Raw genomic sequence first — 13,227 nt, forward strand, 5'->3', positions numbered from 1 at the left:
GTGTGTGTGTCTGTATACCTGTTAACCATGAACTGCTTCTGGCTAGATTAACTCTTGTGTAATCAATGGTGCTAGTGAAGCTTATATCAGATCCACTCTGATTTAGCCACCCACACTAGTAGCAAGTATTACCTTCACTGGGGGCAGGGGTTCTGCAGGTGGATCCCAGGACGGATACCCTGATACCGTCAATCCTTTTTCTGCACCTTGTCCTCACCCACTTACTGAGGTGTGGTGAGCCCATAAGTGGGATCATTTTCAAGTCCACCCAGAGTTTTGGGGATTTCAGGGGGTGTCGGCCGTTGGGCGGTTCAATAGCCAATTGAGTCATCTTTCCAAGATTCCTTTTGAGTCTCTCTCCCCTCTCCCGGGGAGACCCACGTGACCAGTTTTGGCAGTGAGCAACAAGTACAAGTAAGTATGTGTGTGTGTATGTGTGTGTATGTGTGTGTATGTGTTTGTATGTGTTTGTATGTGTGTGTGTGTATGTGTGTGTATGTGTGTGTGTGTGTGTGTGTGTGTGTGTGTGTGTGTGTGTGTGTATGTGTTTGTATGTGTGTGTATGTGTATGTGTGTGTGTATGTGTGTGTGTGTGTGTGTGTGTGTGTGTGTGTGTGTGTGTGTGTGTGTGTGTGTATGTGTGTATATGTGTGTGTGTGTGCGTGTGTGTGTGTGCGTGTGTGTGTGCATGTATGTGCATAAGCACTCATGTATGTTTGTATGTATGCTATGTATGGCTGTGCAGACGGATTGTTTCTTTTCAATAGGGTTCGGCCGTTTTAACCCGGATCGGTCTCCGAGTACATTCAGATTCAATTCTGAAAGAGGTGAAATTGGCCAAGTTATATTTAACCTGACTGACTCTCTTGCAAAGGTGAGCCTCTTAGAACTTACTTCAATAAATAAAAAAGCAATATAGATAAGAACATGGTAGACCGAATCATCAGCCAACACAGAACAATTTTGAGTTACTTCCGAACGTTTTCTCTTGTCTATCAGGCAGGCACAGTGGGTTGGTCAAAGACCATGATTGAGATATGAGAGGTACCTGGTTCAAGTCATGCATGGGAGCGGTTTTTCCAGCCATGCTGCAACCCACAGTCAACTGGGAACTTGTGGCCAGGTACATGGATGCAGCTAATGGGGTTTCTCGGCACTTGTGCCAGTGGTTGTGAGACTTATCCACTCACCCCCACCGTTAGGCGCTGCATCTGCCGCTAGGGTTTACCGGGTGTTAGCGGCCGTCGTGAGTTGCCTTCGGAAACGGACACGATAATTTACTTACTCTATCTGAAGGAAATGATCAAAACACTGATTTTCAAAAAAAGCAAACAAGGGAAATATTATTATGATTGGCTCACCTTAATTCAATTAGGGTCCAGAAGAAAGACAATTTGATATCGGTTCGAATGGCAAACTTGCCAAATCCCCAATTGTATGATCATGTTGCCAACGCGACCAGGGCAGTGACGACGTAGGTTCTGCTTAGGTCCATGAGAGAGAAGGTCGATCACTGCAGAATGTGGTCATTTTCATTATTGTGTTATTGTATTCACGAAGTGAAAGAAGTGCTGTGTTCAATGCTGTTAGTGCGTTTATCGGCCTTCTCCTGCATTTCCCTTGGCTGACTGTGGCCTAGGAAATGGTTCCTCTAGGAGAAGATGTTTGGTATTCGCGATCTCCCTTGAGAAATTTTCAGCAAACTTTCAAAAAAGTACATTATTTTGTTCGTCAATGTTCACCACCCGTCGTCTCACCTGGCTTCAGAAGATATCACGAGAGATAGGAGAGTCGCATCACATCCACCTGCAGGAAGTGGAAAGAGCTAACGGCATGGTCCTTGGTTGGGCTAAATGCTAAACGTCTGATTTGTCCCAACCAAGATTTTAGCACTATTTCCGCTTGTCTGCTGATGTCTCCGCACTCCAGCCTTCTCCTGTCAGTGTCACGTCCCAGTACACACTCGAGAGGACTACTAATATACAGCTCACGGCACTACCAGCATTGAACAAAGCCCTTCTTACACTCCGTGAGTACAATAAACCAATTGAAAATGACCAAATTCTGCAGTGATCCACCTTCTCTCTCACAGAGCTGAGTAGAACATGCGTCATCAATGCGCTGGTCGCGTTGGCAACATGAGCATACAATTGGCGATTTGGCAAGTTTGATTTATCATATGCAAGCGAGAGATATGCCATTCGAACCGATGTCAAGTTGCCATTCTTCTGGACCCTACATGAAATATCGATACAATTCCCCTTTAAGTGTCTGCAGTTTTATGATGATTTTTATCGTGGTGTGTTCGTGCACAGGATGCTATTATAGCAGTGTAAAGTTTGGAAGCTGTTTGTAAATGAGAGTGCTCCGGCTCAGTAGAGTGCTCATTATTCATTTGAACAGAGCTATCGTACACACAACACAGAGCACTACCATTCACTTGGTCCGCCAAGTTAAAATTGGCGGTTATCTTCGCACTTGATTTTTCGGTGTTCTGCATCCTTGTGTCATACGGCATGGAACCACCGATTCACCATCCGAACATAACCATTGACTATTGCATCCGACAACATGGCAGAACAAACCCATCACGGAAGTTGCGATCGGTTCGTTTGAGTCTTTTTGACTGGAGCTGCCACCGACGAACACTTCCGTCAGCACAAGAAAACGCTGCAATCTCCTCCCCAGTTTGAACATAGGTCAGGATGTTCGCACTTCAGAGCGATGGTGAATACACTTTCTGCCTACTTCCAGCTGTCTGGTAGCATGGGTAGTTTTCCACAGGGAGGTATAGAAAAGCTGAAAAAGCGTTTCGCGAGCTTGGATTTGAGTGCTCGCACAGTACAGCGCCTAGAGAAGAGTCATCATCAGCAACACGTTGATGACGAAACAGCTCATGTTGACGCCTCCAGAAAGCGGGACCAATCCGGCGGATACACTCTGAAGCTCACAGAGAACATGGCAAATGAGCTGATCAAAATAAACACCAAGTCCTGAGGGAAACTCGCGAGCAAAGGACTTGCAGCAAACTCGCAGAAGAGAACTACCCCCGCTCCAGAGTCCGTGCGACACTGGAGCATGTTAGGTGCAGTACACACAATCATGTGGTACATCAAGCGGCGGAAGCTGTTACTGCGCTACAAGCACCAGCGGCTTGCATGCGTGCTGATAAGCAAGTACGACATGCGCAAGAGGCGATTTGAAAAAGGACAGTGATGTGGCGTTGCCTTTTTGCCTCGAACAAAGGCATTATTGCGACGAACGGGGATAACACATACAGCCACCAAACGGGCAGTCTCACTCAGCGTCTGAGCGGCAGTGACAGGCACGACAAGTCACTGCCTTTGAGCATGATTCGAGACGAGGAGAGTTGGAACAAGGTATGAAACGCGCAGCAGCTGTCTTGATCGAATGTTTTGAGCTCTTCATCCAGCGACGATAATGGCGAGAAGGACGCGTAACTTTCTTGAATTGTCCGCTGAGTTTCATACTGACATGTAAATTATCATGTACCTAGTGTTTTCTGACCATGACAAGCTTCAAATACTGGTATTTTCTTCTTGAGACAAGAGTGAAGATAAGCGCCAATTTTAACTTGGCGGACCAAGTGGCAACTTGTCTGATGATTGCCTATGGGCATGACACTTTTAGTTTCAACGAATGATGCATGGTGCTCTGTGCCGTGTGTAGGAAGCTGCGTGTACAAGCCTCTTAGGACTTGTCCATCTAAACAAAGCGTATGTAAGATTCCTGAGGTTGTCGTGGTAATCCATATATATGACCATTTCTCTCTCTCTTTCTGTCTGCCTGTCCCTCACTCCCTCGGAACATGCATCGATAGCTCATCACTCAGTCAAAGATACAGCTGTTAAATGTCTTTCGTTGTGGGAAGCTTTCTGTGAATATGGTGCCGGTGAGGCGTGCTTTGCTGTGAATGTCGTACTGCGAAGCATCTCTCATTGTTGTGTCGTTCTATGAGCTGGTTCTTGCAAATCTGCCGTAGACCCACGTTTCCATATTCGATGAATGACACACGCCAACAATCAAGAAAACACGGACGTTTGACAGAATGCACACTGAATGACATTAAATTTTGTTGATGCTGTGGAAGAACTAACTGGGCCATGTCAGTGTGGTGCGATGCACTTTTAAAAGAGATCAGGGTTGCCATGGCAGCCATGACAGTCACAGAGACCTAGTAACAATGTGTGTGTTTTGTTCTGCTCTCTGTGTGCTACAAGTTCGTAGACCCCGAGAACCGATCCTTTTTTGTACATTGGTGGCCAACTGGTGAAGTGGTGTGCAGCGACATGGACCTGCATGGTAGAATGCGTAACCAGAAGCTATCGGATGTCCCTGGAGCGCACGATATCATCTATGCAGTCATGCAATTGGACACGCCTGGACTATCCTATCTTGACATCACCTCCTACGCAGGTATGGAAGTATCAAAAGACATTGATGAAGGTTGGTCAGCATGAAGCCAGTGCTGAGACCGGTGGTGCCTTCTGTTCCACCAGTCTTTTAATCCATACACAGTATAAATGTGATCAAGTGTGATTGTGTTAGCAGAATGAATACTTGGAATTGGAACTTGTGCGTACTAGACTCGGATGGAGAGCCAGAGATTATAATTGCCGCATTTGCCGGAGAAGATTGCGCACTTTAATGCGCTATTTCAGGCCCGAGTTCGCAGGTGCGCACTATGCTCCGAATGTGAGAATACATGCACTTTGAAAAGTAGTGTAATGTATCAAACGGATGCGAAGTTTTCTACTTCTGAGTCTCTGACCCTGAGTAAGCCATATCCATGCATTGGAGTTGTCTTCTGTCAGCTACACTGCACTGTAAATGCAAGATGGGTACGAGACCCCATAGGTAGCATATGCATTCATGTACAAGTGTAAGTATTTTATGTTTTCTTTGTGCACAGTTTCTGAACCCATGGTCAAGCCAGCCCGACTCCAGCTGGAGATTGGAATACCGTTTCTACGCATGATTCTCATCGGTGAAGCCGGTGCAGGCAAGACCAGCCTGGCGCGCTCTCTTTGCCGCAAGAAAATCTTGCGCGGAAAGGACGACAACAGCACAGTCGGAGTGGATGAAAGCACGTTCATCATCGATGGCGATCAGCTGGAGCAGGAGGCCAGCAAATACGGCGAGGAAATGCTCAGAAGGAAGATCGCCTCTGTGATCCACCGTATCGCAACTGATCCAGAAGCCTTTCTGCACCCTGCCGCAGCTTCTTCTTCTTCTGCCTCATCTGTTTCTGAATCCTCTCATTCTGCTAACTCTGCTGCAAGCAATACCAGATCAGACATTTCTTCTTCATTAGCAAGTGATGCCTCTGGATTGACGGGCCCATTCTCTGACTCGGCAGCAAGCGAGAACGAGTTACCACAAAGTGTGATTAGTGATATCTCAAGCCGCGTGACATCCTCTTGGTTCATTGAGAATGCCAGCGCAGATATTGCCGAGGGAAGGTTCCAAATCATCCGCATCTGGGGCACGGCAGGCCAGGACTCCTATCGGCTGCTTCAGCACATCGGCTTTGGTGCTGACCGCACTGTGTATGCAATTGTATTCAAAGCAAGCCAGTCTGTGGAAGCAGAGACTCCTCAGAGCACTGTAAGTATTGATAGATATCGAGAGACCGTTGGACAGTGGACTGGTTTTGGTCTAGGCAGTCTAGTCCAGCACCTTGTGTGTGAATTGTGAAGTGACTGTGACCAGCCAACAGTACAATGGGTTTCGGTGTTAGCTAGACCTGACCTGTAGGCAAGAATGCTGTACTTTAGAAGATGGTAATGATTTGACCTTCGCCGTCCTATAGCATACAGTGTTATACTTGAAGAGATGCGACGCCAGACTAGAAATATCTTGAATTGAAGACAGAATACTCAGATATTGCCAGAAAGAAAGACAAGTTCGTATACATATCACTGTTTAATATCAGTTGTCTGAGGATTGCCAGGACCTGGCATAACACTATTATTTACAACACCAGACGCATAGTGCTCTGTGTCTGGTGTGTTCCTGTGCTATGCAGGTTCGACACGAGGGCAAACATCGGTCTTGCACTGCAGCTGTGCCGAGACAGCCAAGCCTTACGTATATCCACGACTACCTGGCCACAATACACAACATGCCAAGTAGCAGCAACGTGCGGGTGTTCCTTGTTGGCACGCATATCGACCAGCGTCGTTGGTTCAGTGGAGCCATCCTGGATGCGGAACGTGATGTCATCATGAAAAGTCTTAAAGGGAAACCGTACTGCCACTTGCTGAAGTCTGACGACATCGTGTTTGTCAACAACACACGTTCTGGTAGCTTCCTCTTGCCAGAACACGCTGGAATTCGAAGCCTGCGCACTAAGCTTCTCGAGGAGAGTGTCAACCAAGAGGCTATCCCACTTGCACGTTGTCTGGAAACGCTCGCACTGCTCGAGCTCTCTGGAGATCCCCGTCTCTCCAGTCCCTGGATCTCGCTCAATGATCTGCTTCGTCTAGCCCGCTGCCTTGGCATTGCACACCGAGTGGATGAGCTCAAACCTATGCTGGGATTTCACCACAACCTTGGCACCGTTCTCTTCTTTCCCCGGTCCGCAGCACTGCGGGATAAAGTGATAATCAACGTACCATTCGTCATGAAGCTGGCTGGCTCGCTCATTCAGCCTGGAATGAAGCGAGAAGATTTCGTGAAGGATCCACCATCACGCGATGACATTGATCTCTACCAACAAGGCTACATCACGGTTGAACTGGCCCTGCGTCTATGGCAAGAGCACAGTCCCGAGTTCCACCGGCTGATGTTGAATGAGGAGCACCGCCACACCTTCTTGCAGCTAATGGAGACACTGTGCATCCTGTGTGACCTGGGTGAAATCAGCACCGCCAAGAACGGAAAGAAGAAAGTCTTTCTCATGCCAGCTGCTACCGAAAATGAGTCTATCCGTGAGCTGGAAGGCGGCTCCACATCCGAGGCCATTCTTCTGGCTTGCGACGAGAACGACCACTTTCCACATGATATGTTCCTCACAATCGGCACGAAATGTATCACTCGCCACAACCAGCTCCTTGTCGAGACCGGCACGAAAACCAGCGCCTGGAGGAAGACTGCCCTGTCCAAGTTTACCATGCGACTACCGTGGAATGTCAGCAACGGAGAGTGGCTGCTAGTGTCCTACTGGAAGTGCGGCATCTCTCTCAGAATGGAGTCGGTCAACGAGCAGCGTGTCTTCGGCAGTGGTGAGGGTGAGGCAGCGCTACGTCAGGTGAAGCAATGGTTGTCTGACATGCAGGCAGTTACCAGTCAGAGACTTCTGATTGAGGTGAGTCACAATGCCGTGCCATAATAATTTTTACTTCGAACTACTCTTACTAGATAACTCCAAGTTCTGCCTTCTGGAGCATGCTTTTCACTAAATACTGCTAGTGAATTCCTGGTGAATGCCTGGTGAATGCCTGGTGAATGGTTGGTGAATGGCTGGTGAATGCCTGGTGAATGCCTGGTGAATGCCTGGTGAATGGCTGGTGAATGGTTGGTGAATGGTTGGTGAATGGCTGGTGAATGCCTGGTGAACGGCTGGTGAACGGCTGGTGAACGGCTGGTGAATGGCCGGTGAATGGCTGGACGGTCTTCCTTACCACTTGCTCTTCTATTGTATTGAACAATTTCATTCGATGATCATTTCTTGTCCCGCCATACATGTACAGTTGTTGTCCACCTGTTGTCATGGTAGCCACCGACATTGCCCATCATCACACATGTTGTGTTTATGATCCTTGTCTGTTGTTGTGTTTATGATCCTTGTCTGTTGTTGTGCTTGTTGTGCTGTGAAGGAGACGGTGGCATGCGGTTGTGGCAAGATGAGCGATAGTGTGCTGTGCACTACGCACGGTAGAGGGAAGTGCATCGACCGCGCTACCTGCTTTCACACAGTCGACGTGTTTGAGCCTGGAACGACTCCGATGTGTCCCGTCTTGAACAAGGAGGCGAGGATCCCCAATGGAGGACTGTCCTTCTGGAAGAGATGGACTCAGGTGAGAGTGCATGGAAATGTACCAAGAGTATCTACACCACCCTACACTCCTGTACGAGTATTATTATACCGCAGCGAGTATATTACCCCCCCCCCCCCCCCCCTCCAAGCGTTATTATACCGCTTCCAAGACCATATCACCCCCCCCCCCCCCCCCGCCCCCAAGAGTCTACGTGTATACTCGTCATGTATATACCCCCCCCCCCCCCCCCACCACCACCACCCCACGCACACACACACACACACACACACACACACACACATACACACCAGCAGTTCAGCGATCCTCTGTGAATGCCGCTGTCTGATGATCAATGAATTGCATGAAACTTGAAGTTATAGCTACACAGCTATTTGCCTCCGTTGTGTGTGTGTGTGTGTGTGTGTGTGTGTGTGTGTGTGTGTGTGTGTATGTATGTGTACGTGTGTGTGTGTGTGTGTGTGTGTGTGTGTGTGTGTGTGTGTGTGTGTGTGTGTGTGCATGTGTGTGTACGTGTGTGTGTTTGTCTATGTGTCTGTATGTGTGTGTGTGTGTGTGTGTGTGTGTGTGTGTGTGTGTGTGTATGTGTATGTGTGTGTGTGCGCGCGCGTGCGTGTATGTATGTGTGTGGGTGTGCATGCTTGCGTGCGTGTATGTGAGTGTGTGAGTGTGTGAGTGTGTGTGTGTGTGTGTGTGTGTGTGTGTGTATGTATGTGTATGTGTGTGTGTGTATGTAAGTGTGTGTGGGGGGGGGGGGGAGGAGGGTTTCGTGCATCTGCCTATGCACTCACTACCCTGCACGTATCTGTGTGCTGCTGTGCTATTTACAGGACCCTTCAAACCTTGTCCTGCGCCGAGAACCGACTCCATCAGGCTCAGGTGAGGGAAATTCCCTAAACGCGGGTAGAACGGTTTTGAACCGCTTATATATCCGTTTACAATGAACCGGTTGCAGATAAATCTGTTCTCTTTTGTCACTGAGCTGATTTCATTGTCTTGATTTCATTGTGTATCTGTGCAGCGTGTGTGGGCACTGGCGGTGCAGCCATCAGTTTACTTTGCATGTCACCGGAGGAATACGTCTCGGCCAAGTACTGCAATCTGAACAACTTGTATGTAATATCTAAAGTGTCCAAGGAACATGTAACTATCAAGAATGTGCAATAGCCTGTACAATCTCTATCCAATGCTGGACCTAGGGGACTGTGGGGCTTCACATCACATGGCATGTTTCGATAAGTTACGCTGGCAAACAGTGCAAAGTGACGTCCAGAGAGTTGAACCCAAAGAAGGGGGTGGATTCGACCCTGTGCCTGTCATGCACAGGGTGCAAACAATGCGTACGGGTTTGTCATATGATGTGAAGTTATGGTGCGTGTACACGAACATGCATGTACGGATTTGTGTGTGTGTGTCCATGTGTGTGTGTGTATGTGTGTGCGTGTGTGTCCATGTATGGGTGTGTGCATGTGTGTGCATGTGTGTGTGTGTGTGTCCATGTGTGTGTGTGTATGTGTGTGCGTGTGTGTCCATGTATGGGTGTGTGCATGTGTGTGCATGTGTGTGTGTGTGTGTGTGTGTGTGTGTATGTGTGTGTGTGTGTGTGTGTGTGTATGTGTATGTTTATGTGTGTGTGTGTGTGTGTGTGTGTGTGTGTGTGTGTGTGTGTGTGTGTGTGTATATGCATGTGCTCACATTGTTGTTTTCTCTCAGTGATAAGCTGGTGACACTTACCGATTTGACTGATCTCGGAAACAAGATGGCGGAGTACTTGACTGTTGCGGAACGAAGTAAGTGTTCGCACTTGTATTGTTTAGTTTTCATCTTGTCATAGGCTTTCACATTAAGGTATATATCGTGAGGTGAGAGTGACAAGACTGGTGGAGGACGCGAAAGAAGAACTTCTTTTCTTCTTTTTTAGAAGGTGCTACATTTGAACCCGTAATCCTGTGTTTCTATGTTCTATATTCTATTCTATTCTCTTGTTCTGGTTCTGGATTACAGAGAAACTGTTTTCTGGATCTGGTTCTGGATCACGGAGAAACTGTTTTCTTGTTCTGATTCTGGATTACAGGGAAACTGGCCAAGCAGCTGGTAATGGCAGCCGGTGAGTTTGTCAACAACTTCGAGAGCATCATGACCACTTACATCCAGGAGAACCGACACGGCCTAGCGGATACCAACAATGTGGCCGGTCAGCTCTTCTACATCGTCAAGAAGAAGGCGATCAGCTGCAAGGAGCTTCTGTGCATCTTGGCAGCATTCACTCAGGAGGAAGTCGTCATGAGAGTGGCACAGATTATTGAGTGAGTGTGACACATGCGGACACCGGTGGAGTATTTGACCAGTGGAAGGGTTAGGGCAGGGGGTAGGTGGTAGGGCACAGAATGCATGATGACCAAAGAGGAAGCAGCACCAGATGGAATGGGAGGGGCATGGGGTGGGGGGGGGGGGCAGGGGCAGGCTTGGGAAGGGGGAGGGGGCAGGTGAGGGGAGCCCTGGGGAAGGGTGTAGGGTGCTGAGTGCATGATGACACAGAGGAGCCAGTACCAGCTGGAGTGGTGGGAGGGGCAGGGAGAGGGAGCAGGATGGAGGGGGCATGGGGGAGGGGAAGGTGGGCAGGGAGCTGAATGCATGATGACACGGTGAAGCCAGTACCGGCAGCTGGAATGGGGGGAGGGGGAAGGGGGAAGGGTGCTGAATGCTTGATAACACGGAGGAGCCAATAGCAGCTGGAATGGGGGGGGGGGGGGGAGGGGAGGTGGGGGACAGGATGGTGAATGCATGATGACCCCTGAGGAGCCAACAATATGAATAAATGGCTGGAGGCCGGTGACTGTAGCATGGGTAACATGGGCAACCAAGTGTGCTAAAAATGTGAAATTTTCTGTAGCACGGTATTATTGCGACTGTTAGTATTCTATCTGGCATTACTACACTGCTGCTGTTTGAAATCCGATCGTCTGAAGCAAGTATGCGCCTGGCACTGCGCAGCCCCATGCCTGCAAACACTGGAATGTGAACTGGTGCTGGACGCAAACTCGACTCACGCAATCGAATTTGATTGAGCAGCACTGAATGCACTGGTGCATAATGAATAGTACCATCCCGACGACCGGATGTAATCGAGCTGTGCTGTACCTGATACTGTAGTAATAGGAGTGTTGATGGTGTGAATGGTATGCGTAGTGTGAATGCGCAAGGCCAGAGAGCGCATGTGGTGAAGCTAGATCTAATGCACTATACCTACAGTAAGATCAGGCGCCGAAGAAAGCAGGGGCTCGAGCGCAGCCTAGGAAAGTTCTTAAATTTTTGATTCTAGCCAGACCGTTCTTATTCACACGCGCGCGGCGAGTCGAGTGACATCATGACGTTTGTCATGTACATGTACATGTACATGTACATGTAGTGCAATGTAGTACTTCTAAACTAGTGGGTGTCGTAAATGGGAATGACTGTACATGTAGCAGTTACTGTTTACACGTGTACATGACATGTACTCACCTCCCATACATGTACGTTCAAATCTGATAATTCTAGCCTGGACTGTTCTTAAATTTTGCCGGTTTTCCAGCCTGGGTGTTCTTCGGCGAGGTGTTCTTCGGCGAGGTGTTCTTCGGCGCTCGATCTTACTGTACTTCGGCTTCAAAGGCTTTGGTGGAAAATACCGAAACTAGGGGTGAAACGACTGACCCAATTTACTTATCGATTAGATTCAATCCTATCGACTGACTATCGACTGGTTATCGACTGACATTGCCCTCACACATGAACACAAGCACAGCATATTTCTGCATACATACATGCACGTGCATGGTCACACACCCATGCACAAGCAAACAGAAGCAAAATATGAGCGAAATGTTTCATTTTATGAAACAATCGGTAATCCCGTTTAGGCTGTTCATACTACATTACAATACGTGTCACGTTTTGGAATTCCACGTACTGTCAAACATTGTTTTCATGCAAGTGCATGTACATTCACAAAGGCACATACACGCTTTTCCTACAGCTGTGCGCACCGCTTTTTTTTTTAACAAACTGCCGGGAACAGCAGAACGAATCTCGGTACCGGGGTCCTAATCTGGATACGTCGTCTATGTTTCTGTACCAGGTGTTCAATTGACCGGTTTTTCCCCGCCACGTTCTATGTTGTCATGGCTATTCGGACAACGCCATGTTTGCCATGTTTTGGGTGTTGTGCGAATGGCCCATTAGAGCTCCGGAAAGGTCCACAATAATTATGATTAGGGCTGAGTCGGGTAGCATTTTCTTCGGGTATCGGGTTCGGATAGTTTTCCACGGGTAGCACGGGTACCCGATCGGGTAATGTTTCCATGGTAACACCACAATGCACCCCTTCCCTTACATACTGGCAAGACATGCGGAGTATTACATGAATTTGTACACGTGCACTGTACTTGATGGCAGGCACAGTGGGTTGGTCAAAGACCATGATTGAGATACGAGAGGTACCTGGTTCAAATCCTGCCTGGGAGCGGTTTATCCAGCCGTGTTGCTACCCACAGTCAACTGGGAACTTTTGGCCAGGCACAAGGGGTACATGGATGCGGCTAATGCCTATTGGCAGTAGTGGGGTTTATCGGCACTTGTGCCAGTGGCTGTGAGACTTATCCACTCACCCCCACCGTTAGGAGCTGCATCTGCCGCTAGAGGGTTTACCGGGTGTTGGCGGCCGTCGTGAGTTCCCTTCGTGAACGGACACGATATTTTCTTTCTTTTTTACTGCACTTCATGTCATCTGCGACTTCGGGTCTCGGGTATTATTCTTTACCCGTCTACCCGAGGTCCTCACGGGTAGCACGGGTACCCGACTACCCGTGCACAACACTAATCATGATGTCTGCAAACAGTGTTGGGGGGGGGGGGGGGTGAATGCATACAGTGTGAATGTGTACAGTACAGTCGAAGGGAACTGCAAACTGCATATGGAAACACACAGACAGTGCAGGGTGCTACAATACATGCAATACTGTGTAGTACAATGTTTACTAGCACATGTGAATATGCCCATACAGCAGTGTACATGTGCTTGTACAGGTACATGATATGAATATGCCCATACAGCAGTGTACATGTGCTTGTACAGGTACATGATATGAATATACCCATACAGCAGTGTACATGTGCTTGTACAGGTACATGATATGAATATGCCCATACAGCAGTGTACATGTGCTTG

At 48.3% G+C, this 13,227-nt stretch overlaps 2 protein-coding genes across 2 annotated transcripts in view; both read left to right on the top strand.

Moving 5' to 3' along the window:
• The window catches only part of LOC135820755 (uncharacterized), a 91,344-nt gene that overhangs the window by 60,605 nt on the left and 17,512 nt on the right, over nt 1-13,227 (top strand). The gene's annotated exons all lie outside the window — the stretch shown is intronic.
• LOC135820749 (uncharacterized) overlaps nt 1-13,227 on the top strand; it is a 30,137-nt gene that overhangs the window by 13,867 nt on the left and 3,043 nt on the right. Inside the window, exons 4-12 of the mRNA XM_065333770.1 lie at nt 746-874; nt 4,242-4,437; nt 4,934-5,628; nt 6,050-7,330; nt 7,842-8,042; nt 8,852-8,900; nt 9,043-9,133; nt 9,735-9,811; nt 10,096-10,327. Of these exons, the coding sequence (XP_065189842.1) occupies nt 746-874; nt 4,242-4,437; nt 4,934-5,628; nt 6,050-7,330; nt 7,842-8,042; nt 8,852-8,900; nt 9,043-9,133; nt 9,735-9,811; nt 10,096-10,327 (2,951 nt within the window). The remainder of the gene's footprint in view (nt 1-745; nt 875-4,241; nt 4,438-4,933; nt 5,629-6,049; nt 7,331-7,841; nt 8,043-8,851; nt 8,901-9,042; nt 9,134-9,734; nt 9,812-10,095; nt 10,328-13,227) is intronic.

Source organism: Sycon ciliatum, chromosome 7 (assembly GCF_964019385.1).
Source record: "Sycon ciliatum chromosome 7, ocSycCili1.1, whole genome shotgun sequence".
Taxonomy (NCBI): Eukaryota; Metazoa; Porifera; class Calcarea; order Leucosolenida; family Sycettidae; genus Sycon; species Sycon ciliatum.